Here is a 19197-nt window from a genome sequence, read left to right as displayed (position 1 = left end):
ATGAAGTGTCCAGTGAGTTATGTTGTTCTATTCGGGCTTATCCCATCTTTCAATTTTATGTGCCTAGTTTTGCAGTTGTGTTTTTCCTGATGGCCACTTTGGTGTTATAAGTGCAGCTGTGACATCATTCAGCATGTGAATATCGCACGTATCAATCTTGCGTCTCGGTGAATCAGTATGGGAGTGGATCCATTCATCAAACAACACATGAACAACAGTTGAAATATGTCACATGGTTCCATTAGACAGGCATCTAAATCAAACTGTCTCCGGCCTAAATCACAACACATTTGCGGGTTTCGGGTGTGTGCGTGGGAGTGTGGTGATTTATTTAAATAGTAGAAATATAATGACTCTTGTAATGAAACGCTTTTTTTTTTTATTAGCGAGAGCTCTTTAAATGTGATTGTTAATCAACAGGCGTCATTTCTTGCCAGAGATAGTCTTCCATGGTAACGGATCTTAATCACCGCCGTTGTTGCGCGTGTGCATTTTCTGTCTTCTGGGAGCCTTCATTTTCTAGATGACGTGATGATGTAACTGGAGCCTTAGGAGAGGAGGAGGGGAGGAAGTAGAGAGAGAGAGAGAGAGACTTCTGTTTTCCCATACCTGATTGGGCCGCGGCCCGAGCGCTTTGGCCGAGGCCTGGTTCTTGTTGTTTGATGTGCCAGTTACCGCCTAATAAGATCAGCCCTATCCATCCAAATCTTTTACAAACGTGCATTGTGTACGCGGGACATAAACATGCTCTCAAAACGAAAAAGAAAAGACAAGAAAAAGGTCTGGCTCCTGTTGCTTGTCTTCCGGCCATTGGTAGACGGGCTTCTCCAGTGAGACTGGGACCGCAGAAAGGCAGGAAATATTAAACAATGATATTTACTGGTCCCGCTGTTAAGAGAGCGCCAATGGAAAGTTGAGTTCCGGCTTGTTTTGGACATCTCTGCAGATGACTAAGCAGTCTCTTTGGGAGGATGCATGTAGGCTGAGGTACTTGGTGGAAATAAAAATATGGTTCACATGATTCACAAAGGGTCCTCAATGCTAGGCTTTCCACACTCATTCAAGCTGTATTTTTTACTGGCTTTTTGATGAAGATTAGAGATGTCCGATAATGGCTTTTTTGCCGATATCCGATATTGTCCAACTCTTAATTACCGATTCCGATATCAACCGATAGCGATATATACAGTCGTGGAATTAACACGTTATTATGCCTAATTTTGTTGTGATGCCCCGCTGGATGCATTAAACCAGTGGTCCCCAACCTTTTTGTAGCTGGGGACCGGTCAACGCTTGAAAATTTGTCCCACGGACCGGGGGGGGTTTCATAAAGAAATACTATCGTGTGTGCTTACGGACTGTATCCCTGCAGACTGTATTGATCTATATTGACATACACAATATGTATATAACGTGTTTTTTATGTTGATTTAATTTAAAAAAAATAAAAATTATTTATTTTTTTTAAATTTCTTGCGCGGCCCGGTACCAATCGGTGGTTGGGGACCACTGCATTAAACAATGTAACAAGGTTTTCCGAAAAAAATCAACTCAAGTTATGGAAAAAAATGCCAACATGGCACTGCCATATTTATTATTGAAGTCACAAAGTGCATTATTTTTTTTTTAACATGCCTCAAAACAGCAGCTTGGAATTTGGGACATGCTCTCCCTGAGAGAGCATGAGGAGGTTGAGGTGGGCGGAGTTGGGGGGGGGGGGGTAGGGGGTAGCGGGGGGTGTATATTGTAGCGTCCCGGAAGAGTTAGTGCTGCAAGGGGTTCTGGGTATTTGTTCTGTTGTGTTTATGTTGTGTTACGGTGCGGATGTTCTCCCGAAATGTGTTTGTCATTCTTGTTTGGTGTGGGTTCACAGTGTGGCGCATATTTGTAACAGTGTTAAAGTTGTTTATACGTCCACCCTCAGTGTGACCTGTATGGCTGTTGACCAAGTATGCCTTGCATTCACTTGTGTGTGTGAAAAGCCGTAGATATTATGTGACTGGGCCGGCACACAAAGGCAGTGCCTTTAAGGTTTATCGGCGCTCTGTACTTCTCCCTACGTCCGTGTACACAGCGGCCTTTTAAAAAGTCATAAATTTTACTTTTTGAAACCGATACTGATCATTTTGAAACAGATACCGATATTTTACAATATTACATTTTAAAGCATTTATCGGCCGATAATATCGGATATATTACATTTTAAAGCATTTATCGGCCGATAATATCGGCAGTCCGATATTATCAGACATTCCTAATGAAGATATGTTATAATAATAATAATAATAATAATAATAATAATAATAATAATAAGATAGTGCACTTGCACGTTGCACTTGATGCCATATATCGCATACAACAAAGTAACATTTAGGAGTGAGACAGGAGGACACAAACATTAGCTCCACTACTACTTAGCATAGCCATGTGAGCTACAGTGTTATCATTACGCTCACATGATATCAGGAACATCATGCCTGGTGCTACGTTCTGTTGTTCGGCCTTCTTGCTTTTTCTGGCTCTCCTCTTTCTCCCCTCAGTTTCCATGACACTGGAGGTGGGCGGAGACACAGAGCACACCTGATTGCAATCTCTGCCACCTACTTAGTCTGAACTCTCTCACCTGCTGCCAATGGTTCTTTCTTTCCCTTGTGTCCTCCATACTTATTTCCCGTTTGACTACCATTTGGTATCATTTTATTTGCTGTTTTGTACTCTTTTCTTTTTTGCTCTGTTTTTACTGTTTGGACTATTTTTTGTGGCGCTGGCTGTTTCCCTCCAGAGCCATTGTTTTGTGTTTATAACCCCACTTGTGCTATGTGAGTAAAGACACTTTTTGGAAAGCACACTCCGCTTCTCCGCTCTGGGGTCCGATCTGCTACTAGGCGTAACAATAGGTCCGCCTATTTGGAAAATATAATGATCAAGCGTACAGCTCCTACATCTGTAGCTGACTGGAGAATAGTTGGCAGAGTTGTAGGCGTACTTGCCAACCTTGAGACCTCGGAATTCGGGAGGGGGGGTAGCGGGGTTGGATATTGTAGCGTCCCGGAAGAGTTAGTGCTGCAAGGGGTTCTGGGTATTCACTCTGTTGTGTTTTTGTTGTGTTACGGTGCGGATGTTCTCCCGAAATGTGTTTGTCATTCTTGTTTGGTGTGGGTTCACAGTGTGGCGCATATTTGTAACAGTGTTAAAGTTGTTTATATGTCCACCCTCAGTGTGACCTGTATGGCTGTTGATCAAGTATGCCTAGCATTCACTTATGTGTGTGTAAAAGCCGCATATATAATGTGTCTGGGCCGGCACGCTGTTTGTATGGAGGAAAAGCAGACGTGACGACAGGTTGTCGAGGACGCTGAAGGCAGTGCCTTTAAGGCACGCCCCCAATATTGTTGTCCGGGTGGAAATCGGGAGAAATTCGGGAGAAATGGTTGCCCCGGGAGATTTTCGGAAGGGGCACTAACATTCGGGAGTCTCCCAGGAAAATCGGGAGGGTTGGCAAGTATGGTTGTAGGCTTTATTTTAAGATGCATCGTGAAGCCTTTTTTTCCATTAATCACAAAGCTGTCATCAAGGAAGTGGTGGGGCGTATACACTGGGTGGGCACTGTAAAGCCTAGACCAGTGTTTTTCAAGCACTGTGCCGTGGCGCACTAGTGTACCGTGAGATACAGTCTGGTGTGCCGTGGGAGATTATGTCATTTCACCGAATTGGGTTAATAATATTTTTTGCAAACCAGTAATTATAATCCGCAAATAAAGTGCCGTTGTTGAGTTTCTGTGCTGTCTAGAGCTCGGCAGAGTAACCATGTAATAGTCTTACATATCAGTAGGTGGCAGCAGATAGCTAATTATCAGGAACATGGTTTGTCGTGATCACAATATGCAGACGACAGCGGGAGGCAGTGTGCAGGTAAAAAGGTATCTAATGCTTGAACCAAAAAATAAACAAAAGGCGAGTGCCGCTAAGAAAAAGGCATTGAAGCTTAGGGATGGCTATGCAAAAGGAAACTAAAACTGAACTGGCTGCAAAGTAAACAAAAACAGAATGCTGGACAACAGCAAAGACTTACAAAGTGTGGAACAGCAGACGGTGTCCACAAAGTACATCCGTACGTGACATGACAATCAACAACAAAATAGGAGCGCAAGACAAGAACTAAAACACTATAAACAGGAAAACACCAAAAAACTCCAAATAAGTCACGCCGTGATGTGACAGGTGGTGACAGTACACCTACTTTGAGACAAGAGCTATAGTGATGCATGCTTGGTTATGGTTTGAATTTATATCCAACAATTTTACTGTCAATATCGGCTGCTGAGTTTCATTTTTTTTAATGATTTCTGCTGGTAGTGTGCCTCGGCTCAAAAAAGGTTGAGAAACACTGGCCTAGATTATGTTCCTGCATGGTCACTCCGCTGTCCGCTTCCGCCCTCTACCAAAATGAGAGGGGGTGTTTTTTTGTTTTTTATTACTGTAAGCAACAACAACTCTAATTGATTAGCTATTTAGCTTCCTGTGTGGTAAAATAGTAGGAGTAGTGAACAATGGCGACTAACGCGGTATTCAGATCGTTGTTAAAGCTGGAACTCATCGATGTGGAACATTTACTGTAGATGTTGCTCCAAAACCGGAAGAGAAGGCGTTTGATATAAAAATTAGGGGAAAAACATTAGGCTACATATTAGAACTTGTGTATATACAGTCATGGTCAAAAGTTTACATACACTTGTGAAGAACATGATGTGATGGCTGTCTTGAGTTTCCAACAATTTCTACAACTCTTGTTTTTTTGTGATAGAGTGATTGGAGCACATACTTGTTGGTCACAAAAAAACATTCATGAAGTTTGGTTCTTTAATGAATTTATTATGGGTCTACTGAAAATGTGACCAAATCTGCTGGGTCAAAAGTATACATACAGCAATGTTAATATTTGGTTACATGTCCCTTGGCAAGTTTCACTGCAATAAGGCACTTTTGGTAGCCATCCACAAGCTTCTGGCAAGCTTCTGGTTGAATTTTTGACCACTCCTCTTGACGAAATTGGTGCAGTTCAGCTAAATGTGTTGGTTTTCTGACATGGACTTGTTTCTTCAGCATTGTCCACATGTTTAAGTCAGGACTTTGGGAAGGCCATTCTAAAACCTTAATTCTAGCCTGATTTAGCCATTCCTTTACCACTTTTTATTTGCGTTTGGGGTCATTGTTCTGTTGAAACACCCAACTGCGCCCAAGACCCAACCTCCACAGAAGGTCTTATCTTTGTCCATGGGATGTCAGATGAAACAACAACTGAGCAGTTTCGCCACAATAATAATAATAATAATAATAATAATAATAATAATAATAACTGGGATTTATATAGCGCTTTTCTAAGTACCCAAAGTCGCTTTACATGTTAAAAACCCATCATTCATTCACACCTGGTGGTGGTAAGCTACTTTCGTAGCCACAGCTGCCCTGGGGTAGACTGACGGAAGCGTGGCTGCCAATTTGCGCCTACGGCCCCTCCGACCACCACCTATCATTCGTTCAACATTCATTCACCAGTGTGAGCGGCACCGGGGGCAAGGGTGAAGTGTCCTGCCCAAGGACACAACGGCATGGTAAGAGGTGGGGAGCGAACCTGCAACCCTCAGGTTTCTGACACGGGCGCTCTACCCACTACGCCATGCCAGCAATATGTTTGGAGGAGAAAATGGTGAGGCCTTTAATCCCAGGAACACCATACCTACCGTCAAGCATGGTGGTGGTAGTATTATGCTCTGGGCCTGATTTGCTACCATGGAACTGGTGCTTTACAGCAGTGGTCCCCAACCACCGGGGACCACTTTTATTAAATCAACATAAAAAACACAAGATACACTTACAATTAGTGCACCGACCCAAAAAACCTCCCTCCCCCATTTATACTCATTCACACTCATTCGCACAAAAGGGTTGTTTCTTTCTGTTATTAATATTCTGGTTCCTACATTATATATCAATATAGATCAATACAGTCTGCAGGGATACAGTCCGTAAGCACACATGATTGTATTTTTTTATGACCAAAAGAAATAACAAAATACCATATACCCATTTTTATAGACTTTGGTATGACTCGGCCAGGGTTTGAACTCACAACCTACCGATCTCAAGGCATAAGCATTCTACTTGGTTAGCATATTCGCTGAAGAAAAACAAAATGTTCAAACTTAAGCTGACAGCTCTCACGTCTGTAGCTGACAGATAGTTGGTATAATGCCAAGGCCGCATTTCAAGATGTGAAGTGAAGCCTGTTTGGCAGACTCATCAAGCTGGTTAGTTCAGTGGCAGTATCAATTTGTCCATTCATAAACCAAATTCCAATGAAACTCCAAAGTGAATATTTTCCTAGTAAAAATGGATATGAATTCACATTATTGGCAGAGCTAATTGACAACAACAAATGTGGCTTTGAGTAGTTAAAAAGAATGGACTATTTTCAGATGAAACTGAAGTTGGCAAAATGAGATGATGGCTAAGGTGTAAATTCAGAGCGCTCCATCGAATATTGATTGAATGCAGAAGACTACTGTATACACAGACGGAGAGGGATCAGTGGGGGGACAACCTGAGGTAGACAAAGCCTTGCTATTCATGGAATGGTAGCGGTGGATCAAGGCTGCAAAAAGAGCTATGTGTGCTATCCTGTTACACAATGCCAATTTACTTGCCTCTGCACTCACTGGCTTTTCCACAGCCCACTCTTGACAACATCCTCTTTCTACTATCTTTGGCTTTTGTGCTATTTCTGCTGGAGTAGCGTTGTGTCACACGCACTGAGTGGTATCCAGGCATGCGGTTGTCCTATTGAACCTTGTGTGTGGCATGTGAGCATATTACAAGATGAATCACACGTGTGTTTGTGTGTGTGTGGAGAATTGTGCATGGAAGAAGTGTCATTGTGTGATGATGTAGTTTGGTCGAACACAATGCATCTACTTCCTACTCTGTCCATATCAAACGTAAACCTTAAAACTAGAGATGTCCGATAATATCGGACTGCCGATATTATCGGCCGATAAATGCTTTAAAATGTAATATCGGAAATTATCGGTATCGGTTTCAAAAAGTACTATTTATGACTTTTTAAAACCCCGCTGTGTACACGGACGTAGGGAGAAATACAGAGCGCCAATAAACCTTTAAGGCACTGCCTTTGCGTGCCGGCCCAGTCACATAATATCTACGGCTTTTCACACACACAAGTGAATGCAAGGCATACTTGGTCAGCAGCCATACAGGTCACACTGAGGGTGACCGTATAAACAACTTTAAAACTGTTACAAATATGCGCCACACTGTGAACCCACACCAAACAAGAATGACAAACACATTTCGGGAGAACATCCGCACCGTAACACAACATAAACACAACAGAACAAATACCCAGAACCCCTTGCAGCACTAACTCTTCTGGGACGCTACAATATACACCCCCGCTATCCCCGCCCCCCCAACCCCGCCCACCTCAACCTTCTCATGCTCTCTCAGGGAGAGCATGTCCCAAATTCCAAGCTGCTGTTTTGAGGCATGTTAAAAAAAAAAAAAGCACTTTGTGACTTCAATAATAAATATGGCAGTGCCATGTTGGCATTTTTTTTCCATAACTTGAGATGATTTATTTTGGAAAACCTTGTTACATTGTTTAATGCCTCCAGCGGGGCATCACAACAAAATTAGGCATAATAATGTGTTCATTCCACGACTGTATATATCGGTATCGGTTGATATCGGTATCGGTAATTAAGAGTTGGACAATATGGAAATATCGGATATCGGCAAAAAAGCCATTATTGGACATCTCTACTTAAAACCTTTATTTACTGTACAGGCAATGTTTTAAGTAACATTTTAATATTCGTAACTGACATACAAGTGTAAAAATACCTTAGCAACTCTTGACACTATGTCTGAAATTGCATCACTTTACATAGATTGGACTAATCTTAAAGTGGATCTGCACTTTTTTTAAAATGTTGCCTATCATTCACAATTCTTATGTGAGACAAGAACTCACATGTCGTCCTCTTTTCTCTGCATTGTAGATAATTAAAACCCGCCAATAAGACACGGCTGTAATGCAGGTAATAAGGAGTGATCTTAAAAAAAACTTACAAAACCCCAACAACGCTCCATTTGCATGCTGTCACCTGCAATTACCCAAGCTTTTGCAAGAGCTAACACAGCGCCGTGTTTAGAGACACTCACACTGCTTGTCTGGCCACTAGCGAGAGGTATGTTGGCTACTGAGCTGCTGCTAAATCACCTCTGAGTTTGGAAGCTAATGCTAGATTATAAATCATGCCTCACACCTGTTTAGTAGAAGGTTGTGGCAATAAACTGAGAAGTTGGTCAACTTTGAAATTCAACTTAGACCCAAAGACATCTCTCCGAAGACACGGCAATATGCTTGTTTCATCCTAGCTTTTTAACATTTTTACCTAAGGAGTGAGGGCTATGACAAACTAATCATTTAAACGGGGAGCAAAAGTCTCCTGATAAAAGATATAAACATCCCATCAGTCAGCATTCCAGTGATAGCAGACGTTGTAAGGGACTGTTTTGTTGCATTCATATTTTGTTTAGTACTACTGCTACATGATGCTTAGTGTTTCACTATAGCCAGATCTGCATATCACTCAGTGTTTGATTAAAACTTGAAGCTCATCCTCCGTATATTCATGCTCAAAAATTTAAGTTTCTGGCTCATCATTTGTCCCATCTGAAAGATAGGATGGAGCTAGACCGTTTAGTATTTTATACGTAAGTAGTAAAACCTTAAAGTCACATCTGAGCCAGTATAGGCGTAATATGATCAAACTTTCTTGTTCTTGTCAAAAGTGTAGCAGCCACATTTTGTACCAACTAATCTTTTAATACTAGACATAGGGAGGCCCGAAAATAACACGTTACAGTAATCGAGACAAGACGTAACGAACGCATGAATAATGATCTCAAAGTCGGTGGTGGACAAAATGGGACGAATTTTAGCGATATTACGGAGATGAAAGAAGGCTGTTTTAGTAACACTCTTAATGTGTGACTCAAATGAGAGAGTTTGGCCAAAGATAATACCCAGATTCTTTACTGAGTCGCTTTATGTAATTGTTTTGTTGTCAAATGTTAAGATGGTATTATTAAAAAAGTGCAGGTGTCGAGCAGGACCGATAATCAGCATTTATGTTTTCTTAGCGTTATGTTGCAAAAAGTTGCTTGACATCCATTGTGTGATTTCATTTAGACGCGCCTCCAGGTGACTACAATGCGGCGTGTTGGTCAGCTTTAGGGGCGTGTAGAGTTGGGTGTCATCAGCATAACAGTGAAAGCTAACACCGTATTTTGCGTATGATGTCACCTAGCGGCAGCATATGGATGCTGAAGATTGCAGGGCCAAGAACTGAACCGTGTGGAACTCTGCACGTTACCTTAACATACTCCGAGGTCACATTGTTATGGGAGACGCACTGCAACCTGTCAGTAAGATAGGAGTTAAACCAAGAAAAGGCTAAGTCTATCATACCAATAAGTGTTTTGATACGTTCTAATAGAATGTTATAATCAACGAAAAGCAGCACTAAGATCAATTAGCAGCAACATGGATGATGTATCAGCATCCGTAGGTAGCAATAGTCATTTTTGCGAGGGCTGTCTCTGTAAATTGATTTGCCCTGAAACCGGACTGAAAGAATTCTTAGAGATTGTTAGACGCTAAGTGTTCACTTAGCTGTTGTGCAACAATTCTTTCGAGGATTTTCGAGATAAAGGTAAGGTGGGACGGTAGTTTACCAACAGAAAAGGATCGAGGTTAGGTCTTTTGAGCAGAACCGCTTTTTTGAATGCCAGCGTACCAGTACCAGAGCAAAGTGATATGTTAATAACATTTTTGCACTGTTGGTCCTAACAGCCCCTTGACAAGTTTCCCAGGAAGTGGGTCAAGTAAACATGTTGTTTGTGTTGTCCCATTTACAAGTTGCAGGTGTTCCTCTAATGTTATTTCTTCCAAAAAAAAAGAGATTTTGGAGGGCAATATCTGTCGTACATACATTCACATCTGCGTTAATAGAACCCAGTTGAAGCCGGGACGCTTTATCTTTAATCTCCTTTCTAATGAGTTCAATTTTCTTAGTAAAGAATTGCATAAAGTAATTAGCCGAGTGGGTGGAGCTACTGGGAGGACCTGGTTGGGTTAGCGATGCTAATGTATTGAACAAATATTTAGGATCGTTCTTATTGAGGCTTATCAGATTGGAGTAGTAATTAGTTTTAGCTAAGGTGTGTTTATAAGTTATTAAACTATCACTCCATGCTTGATGGAAAACCTCAAGTTTAGTTGCAGGCCTCTGGTGTTCCAGCTTTCTACATGATAGTTTAAGAGCTTTGGTTTATTCTGTAAACCAGGGGGTACGCCTTTTAGGAGCCTTTTTTAGCATTAGCGATGCTATACTATCAATGGCGTTGCGCAGGGCATCGTTAAAGTTGTTAGTGAGGTTATCGATAGAGTCCATATAATTTGGGAATGGTGCCACTACCGAGGGCAGTAGGTCAGCAAAGGTCGTAGTTGTGACAGCATTAATGTTGTGGCTGCTAAAGCATTGGTTATTAGTAGCTTGTTGACAATGAGTCAGAACTTCAAATTTTATAAGGTAGTGATCGGACATTATTTTAGTGTACGGAAGTACCATAACTTGGGAGGTGGTGACACCCCGGACAAGGACTAGGTCTATCGCATTACTGTTGCGATGCGTGGGTTCATTTATTAATTGTGTAAGACCACAGCTATCAATTATAGTTGGAGCGCCACACACGGAGGGTCTGACGGGGTATTCATATGGATATTATAATCTCCCATTACAATTATATTATCTGTGTGCGTCACTAGATCAGCAACAAACTCTGAAAATTCCCTGATAAAGTCTGAATAGGGCCCAGGAGAATGATACTGAACAGCCAGATGGAAAAGTAGTGGTGTGACAGACCTCATTGTAAGCACCTCAAATAATGTATATGTATTACTTAGGTTAGGGCTAAGGTTAAGGTTTTCATTGGATATTAATACGACCTCTCCACCCCTTTCAAGGAGTATAGTTCGGAGAAGATGCCTCGTTAAGCGGTACAAATTAATCTGATTTTAGCCAAGTTTCACTTAGACCAATGACGTTAAGATTGTTGTCTCTAATGACTTCAGGATTTTTTTGTTAATGGTATATGTAGGACTGATATTATTAACATTACGTCTATTTTGTGTAGTGCGCCGTAAATAATTTCAATAACATCTAGGAATTGATATGATAGGGATCTTGACATTGTTTGCTTGGTGCTGTGATAGATTTAACGTGTCATAATTTGCCACCTCAGTAGAATGCATGTTCACCTCTGGCAATATCGGAATATCGGATATCAGCAAAAAAGCCATTATCGGACATCTCTACTAAATATGTTTGAGGAATAAAGAAAGCTGTAAAACAATTAGAAGCACACATATAGAAAGATAGTACTTTGTTTTTGCGCAGCAGCAGACTTTTCCGGACGTGACGTCACTCGTCGGAAGTGCAAGGTCAGGAGGAGCCACATTTGATCCTGATCTGAACCACATTGAAGCAACTTGAGTTCAACTGACCTCAGATCATGTCACTGATTTTGCCTCGGCGTAGTTTTTGTGTCTTGAGTAGCGCTCCATCGATGATGTCGTGATGTCATTAACGCTGTTGAGCCACATCCTTCCAGCAGCCTTTTCGCTGAAAGCCTTGACAAGGTTAAGCGAGTAAATGGTATGCCTGTTTGTTTGTCTGTGTGTGCGTGAGTGTGTGTGTGTGTGTGTGTGTGTGCGTGTGCAGGGGGTGGGGGGGGGGGGGATCAGACATTAAGACAACCGATGCGACCATCCCTTCTGATGTGTGCCAGATATCGCCTTTCATCCACTTCCTCCTCCAAGAGTCAAGTCACCAGTTTCCGTCCTGTGGAGCGAGTTGAATCGCACGCTCCCGCCTCCCTCTCCTTCCACCTCCCTCCCCTTCCGTCTCTCTCTCTCTCTTTCACTTGTCTTTCTGGCTCTTTCTCTCTCTCTCTCCCTGGCTCTGCACAGCATTCCACTCTGTCCCAATCACTCACAGCTCTCCCCTCTCTCGTCCAGTGGCTGCACGAAAGGAGCGCCGTATGGTCCAGGTCGACGCCGGCGGAGGAAGTCAAGGCGGAGGTAAGCACTCTCGTGTCCTCGCACCTTTTGAAGTACGTTACCTTGTGAAGTGTATCCTATGACTCGGCCACCTCGTTCCCTTTTATTTCTTATTCTGTCCCTGCACATATGGTATAATGGCATTTTCCCGTGGCGCCATCAGTGAAGCGGTGGCGCCCACTGCTTGTGCATCTGTTGCTTGTCATTCACGTTTCTCATTAAGTGTTTTCCTAAACTTCCCACGTTAGTGTTTGTCACACTTCCGCTAATCTGGCAAATGCGTCCCACCGGATCCACATTGACGTTCAGATAGTTTTGTACTGTGTAAATGGACCTGTAGTTTCACTATTAACTCCTTCTGTTCGTGCGGCTTCCATACGGAGCGTGACGGCGTGCTGAGAGGCTGGAATTATTATGCCCCTGCAAAAGAGCGCGACAGTAGACGTGTACGTTTAGACGTGTCAAAGCAGGGGCTGGCGGCTCACTCCGTCCAATAGATCCTCGTTGGACTTTCCACTCGTCACGGCTCACTCAAAGCTACTTTTTTTTTGCTGTTTTTCCTCCACCTCATTGCGCTCTTAATTTCCTGCCTCACTCCCTCCCTTCCCCTCTTGCAGGTTGCAAAATGGATTCTCCTCAGTCGGAGTCATCAAGGGAAGGGCAGAAAGCGGAAGCGATCGGAGGCCGACAAGGTGAACTACAAAGAGGTCTGGACCACATTTTGTAACTTCTTCTTCTCATTTTAGCCCTCTGAGACCTAATGTCCTCTGCAGTGGACATTTGTGTTTTCATAACCAGGTTATTTTTTAGGTTTTTTTTGTTTAGTTTCAGAAGGCTAATCATTGTTCCCCGATGTTTGCTTGTACCGTATTTTTCGGAGTATGAGTCGCTCCGGAGTATAAGTCGCACCGGACGAAAATGCATCACAAAGAAGGGAAAAAACATATATAAGTCGCACTGGAGTATAAGTCGCATTTTTGGGGAAAATGTATTTGATAAAACCCAACACCAAGAATAGACATTTGAAAGGCAATTTAAAATAAATAAAGAATAGTGAACGCTCTCCCTGACCACCTGAGAGCACCTCAGACTGTGGATGCTTAAAAACCCATCTTTTTAAAAAAGCCTTTTTATAGATTTTCATAAGATATGCATGCTGGTTCTAGCTATTGGGCTGTTTCTAGTTTTATATTTTATTTATTTTTTATTATCTTTTATTATTATTATTATTATTACTATTTTTATTTATTTTTATTTTTTACACTGTGGCACTATGAGGTTGTTTGCTCAACGTAAAGTGCTTTTTACAAATAAAATCTATTATTATTATTATTATAACAACAGGCTGAATAAGTGTACGTTATATGAGGCATAAATAACCAACTGAGAACGTGCCTGGTATGTTAACGTAACATATTATGGTAAGAGTCATTCAAACAACTATAACATATAGAACATGCTATACGTTTACCAAACAATCTGTCACTCCTAATCGCTAAATCCCATGAAATCTTATACCTCTTACGTGAATGAGCTAAATAAAATTATTTGATATTTTACGGTAATGTGTTAATAATTTCACACATAAGTCGCTCCTGAGTATAAGTCGCACCCCCCCCCCCCCCCCCCAAACTATGAAAAAAACTGCGACTTATAGTCCGAAAAATACAGTATGTTGTTGCTCCAAGGTTCCTCCTTCCCACATATTTAACCTGTTAAGCACTTGTATACATCACATGCCTCACAGTCTGCATGTGGTCACGGTCAGTGTGTGTTTGTGTCTATGGGAGGGGGCTGAGGAGGAGGAGGAGGTGGCGGTGCACACTTTGGCCGTGACATTCGGGCTTTTGAGGCTGCCATTGAAGGTCTGCCGCACCTCCGCTACTACTTCCTGTCTGGCCACTTCAACAAAAAAAAAAAAGAAAAAAAGATGATCATGCAAGTTAATTAGAGCTCTCCAGAGATGGCTAATCCCTTCCAGCCACTAATTGACACACAAACACGCCTGCATCATTAATGGACGCACACTGATCCAGGAGTCACACAGGGCCAGGAGTCATTAGCGAGAGTAGCGCGGGGTTTATATATCACTCTCCGTGCACGCCAAATCTCGTATTTTTACGAGCAGGGAAAAGGTAGTTAAATAGTAATACACAGTGCAACCTCTTAAGGCCCAAAAGTTGTACTTTCAAAAAAAACAAAAAAACACATGATGCAGCATGACGTCATGATGTGACACCTCAGCGTACATCTGGAGACCTCCGTTCAGTGAGCGTCAAAAACTTTGCATAGCTTTTTGAAACCCTGAGGCCAAAACAATTTCGAAGAACGCCAAAGGAGAAAGGTATATAGCACTTTTTTACATGTTGTGACTTGTTATCAAAAGTTAAGGTGGACTTTGTTGTTTTCATGTGTTATAAGTGACATCTTTATCAGTAAAGACTGTTCTGTTGTTGTTTTTAAGTCATAAATAAAAAATGTAAATTAAATCCACAAGCCGCATTTGTAAAATTGAAATTACGCTTTCATTTACAAAGTTTTTATTGTTTTTACGTTTTAATATTAGGAATGATTAACTTATTTTTCGGACTATAAGTCGCACCGGTCGAAAATGCATAATAAAAACATATATAAGTCGCACTGGAGTATAAGTCGCGTTTTTTGGGGAAATTTATTTGATAAAACCCAACACCAAGAATAGACATTTGAGAGGCAATTTAAAATAAATAAAGAATAGTGAACAACAGGCTGAATAAGTGTACGTTATATGACGCATAAATAACCACCCGAGAATGTGCCTGGTATGTTAACGTAACATATTATGGTAAGAGTCATTCAAATAACTATAACATATAGAACATGCTATACGTTTACCAAACAATCTGTCACTCCTAATCGCTAAATCCCATGAAATCTTATACGTCTAGTCTCTTACGTGAATGAGCTAAATAATATTATTTGATATTTTACGGTAATGTGTTAATAATTTCACACATAAGTCGCTCCTGAGTATAAGTCGCAAAAACTGCAACTTATAGTCCGAAAAATACGGTAACTTATTTTCACACTTCACAAGCATAATTTGTTGAAGGAATAGGTCCGATATGTCCATATGTGACGCAAATTGTGTTACGTTCTTGTCATTAAAGGCTGTTTATTACTCATTATTCACAGTTGTTTCACCTTACAACATCATGACCACTGATTGGCTCAACCTCAGGCAGCATTACTATATTGTTATAAAAATTGTAAAGGTGACTAAAGAGTATTATTTCATATTAAATGGGACCTCATAATGTTAAAAAACGAATTTAGATTTTTTTTTCATGCTCTAGCTTTTAAAAATACTGGATTTAAATGAATTATTCTTACTTCGCGGAAATGCATTTATCATTCATACCTACTTATTGACCATAACTACCGTATTTTTCGGACTATAAGTCACAGTTTTTTTCATAGTTTGGCCCGGGGTTGCGACTTATGCTCAGGAGCGACTTATGTGTGAAATTATTAACACATTACCGTAAAATATCAAATAATATTATTTAGCTCATTCACGTAAGAGACTAGACGTATAAGATTTCATGGGATTTAGGGATTAGGAGTGACAGATTGTTTGGTAAACGTATAGCATGTTCTATATGTTAGAGTTTTTTGAATGACTCTTACCATAATATGTTACGTTAACATACCAGGCACGTTCTCAGTTGGTTATTTATGCGCCATATAACGTACACTTATTCAGCCTGTTGTTCACTATTCTTTATTTATTTCAAATTGCCTTTCAAATGTCTATTCTTAGTGTTGGGTTTTATCAAATAAATTTCCCTCAAAAATGCGACTTATACTCCGGAGCGACTTATACTCCGAAAAATACGGTATTTAATGGGATCTCATAATGCTAAAAAACGAATTTAGAAGGTTTTTTATGCTGTAGCTTTTAAAAATACTGGATTTAAATTAATGATTCTTACTTCACGGATATGCATTTATCAGGCATACCTACTTATTGACCGTGACTACTCATTTTTACATTGATCCGGTGGTTGTAAATGTTAAAATGTTACTTGGAATGGTTCATTTAGGTATTATAATGACGACAGTTTAACCTTAGAAAATATTTTCTTTACATTTTTTTTGGTTTTGAAACCTTTTTACCATATGATACTAATTTTATGTAAAAGTATGATATCAACTAGACATAAAATACCTTAGATTTTGACCTTTTGAGGATGTGTTTTTGTGGAATTGCATGGTGGGCCGGTTCAAAAGTTGTCACGGTCCATGCATGGCCCATGCACCATAGGTTTTCCCCCACCTCCTACTTTGAGGTTCCACTTCTGGTAACTTTGAAGTCGTGCCTCTATAAAACTAAATTGTACACATTAGAGCGCTACCTGCAATCCAAAGTATACTCGAGTCCTGACATGATTTTCTTTTCTCAAAATTTGATGACCTTTCCTTGTTTTTCCGTGCACATGCCTGTCGAGCCGACGTAGAGAGCAGAGGCCCCTGTTACTTTACAGAGTACGCAGTCCGAAAAAGGACCTCTTCCTGTCGGAGGTGGTGGTCGGCGCTATAATCAACCTCATGAAAGAATAGGCAATTGCCGTCTGCTTGGCCGTACACAATAGCCAGAAAAGAGGGAGGAGGGAGGAAAGGCACGGATGGAGTGAGGGAGCCGGAGGGAGGGAGGAGGTTAGCGTTTGAAGTTGCACCATAAAAGGCATGGTGAAAGGAAACACGAAGTGACCCCTCCACCGCCACTGCTTCCATTCACCCCCTCTCACCGCCGTCCATCCATACTTGCTCCTCACCCTCCCCTCCCTTTGTTGCTGTGTGTACAGATTGCCCCATAGATGGACCAGGTGTACTTTATAGTACTCCTTCATGTACTTCAAACGCCTGCAGCCCAATTTCACCTCGGCCCACCACCCTCCCCCTTCCCTCTCTGCATCGCTCGCTCCTCCAAACCAGCCTGTTGATCGCCCGTTATTTACAGCAGAACGCTCAAATGAGAGAAAAGGGGACACTACAGGTAGAGGAGGATAAAGCAGAACACATTAAATGAAATTGATCACATTTTTTAGAAGAGTGTACGAAAACATCGATCGCAAACCTTGACGGAACACTTACCTAAACTAAAGGTTGTTCTACAAAGAAAGAAGATGAAGGTCACATAGTCCCCAACACTATTGCGGAAATATAGAGGCTTTAGTGAGGATAGTGCAGCTAAGACTACAGAACTGGAGCCAGATGTAAGAGAGGCCAGAAAGAGAAGGGGTTAGAAAGCCTTGTCGGGAACTCGGGCGGCATTTAGTGCTAATGACTTGATGGATGATTAGGGAATATAACCCACATGCTCACAAGGCCATACACGGAAGGGGCCGGCCAGACACCCCCCGCTGTGCCGCCACAGTTTCGGTCAATCCAATAAAGTCCAGGTTTATTACTGACTTCCTCCGTGCATCTGCAGTAACGTTATTGATTATCGCCACTTTTTATGTAACGAGCGTGCGCACGTGTGCTAACATGCGTGTGTCCGTTGTGTGCTAGTAATTCGGAATAATAGTCATGGCCGTGTGGTAATGGGCCTCATTTTCCTCTGCGGTCTACATAATGAGTGGGGTTGTCTGCCTCTGTTGGTCAGAACAGGAAACCTCCGAGCGGCAACAACAACTTCTCTGGCATTGATAAGGTCTCTGAAGGTTTTCGCATGTGAGATGGAAAACTGATCAACTGAACTTCCTTGATAGGCCTTTGATAATCATAAGATCATTGCCTCTGATTCCATTTAACCTGCCCGAAGCGTTCCTTCAACCTGGAACAGTTCCCTTTGGTGAGCTTCATGTTCTCAATTGAAACCTCAACCAATTTACAGAATTGGTTCAATGTTTAACAGATGTGCGTGTGACTTTAAAGGTCCCCTATTCTACTTACTATTTTTCTCAGAGGCCCCATGAAAGTTCCGTGGAAGTTTGTTGCCTAAAAACTTTGCCCCGATTCGGTAATTTAGACAGTTGTGAAGAGTTTTAATAAGCCCGAATGGGAACACGGCGTATTGTGTTTGTGACTACATTGCTAATGAGCTGTGTTGTCCAAGTCTGTGTACGACAGAGTGTCTCCGAGAAGCGGGATTGTAACCTTTACCCAGTTTTTACATATACACTGTAACTCTGCACTTGTCCAATGTAATAGATAGCCCATACAACAGCGTAACTAATTAAAGAAAAATGTGTATAGTGAAGCACAGTTCCCCTTAAGAATCAATGTAAAACATGAATTATAGATAGTAAAAAGATGCACACTTTGAAGAAACTATAATGCTCGCTCCGGAATAGAAGTCGCACCGGCCGAAAATGCATAATAAAGAAGGAAAAAAACATATATAAGTCGCACTGGAGTATAAGTCGCATTTTTGGGGGAAATTTATTTGATAAAACCCAACACGAAGAATAGACATTTGAAAGGCAATTTAAAATAAATAAAAATAGTGAACAACAGGCTGAATAAGTGTACGTTATATGACTCATAAATAACCAACTGAGAACGTGCCTGGTATGTTAACGTAACATATTATGGTAAGAGTCATTCAAATAACTATAACATATAGAACATGCTATACGTTTACCAAACAATCTGTCACTCCTAATCGCTAAATCCCATGAAATCTTATACGTGTAGTCTCTTACGTGAATGAGCTAAATAATATTATTTGATATTTTACGACTTATGTGTGAAATGATTAACACATAAGTCGCTCCTGAGTATAAGTCGCACCACCGGCCAAACTATGGAAAAAACTGCGACTTATAGTCCGAAAAATAAGGTATACTGTATATATATATACAGTATATACACATACAGTACAGGCCAAAGGTCAGGACACACCTTCTCATTCAATATGTTTTCTTTATTTTCATGACTATTTACATTGTAGATTGTCACTGAAGGCATCAAAACTATGAATGTGGAGTTATGTACTTAACAAA

The 19197-nt window shown here is 41.2% G+C and overlaps 1 protein-coding gene across 4 annotated transcripts in view; it reads left to right on the top strand.

Moving 5' to 3' along the window:
* Nucleotides 1-19197, top strand: part of aopep (aminopeptidase O (putative)) — a 203733-nt gene that overhangs the window by 128532 nt on the left and 56004 nt on the right. For all 4 annotated transcript variants that reach the window (XR_009821729.1, XM_062025735.1, XM_062025734.1 and 1 more), the window contains 2 exons: nucleotides 12164-12226; nucleotides 12823-12912. Coding sequence is in view for 3 of the 4 variants with exons in the window: in XM_062025735.1 (XP_061881719.1) it covers nucleotides 12164-12226; nucleotides 12823-12912 (153 nt within the window). In the remaining variant the exon portion in view is untranslated. The remainder of the gene's footprint in view (nucleotides 1-12163; nucleotides 12227-12822; nucleotides 12913-19197) is intronic.

The sequence above is a fragment of the Entelurus aequoreus genome, linkage group LG17, assembly GCF_033978785.1.
Source record: "Entelurus aequoreus isolate RoL-2023_Sb linkage group LG17, RoL_Eaeq_v1.1, whole genome shotgun sequence".
NCBI classification, from domain to species: domain Eukaryota; kingdom Metazoa; phylum Chordata; class Actinopteri; order Syngnathiformes; family Syngnathidae; genus Entelurus; species Entelurus aequoreus.
Note: the sequence above shows the minus strand (reverse complement) of the source record. Positions and strands in the feature narration are given on the sequence as shown.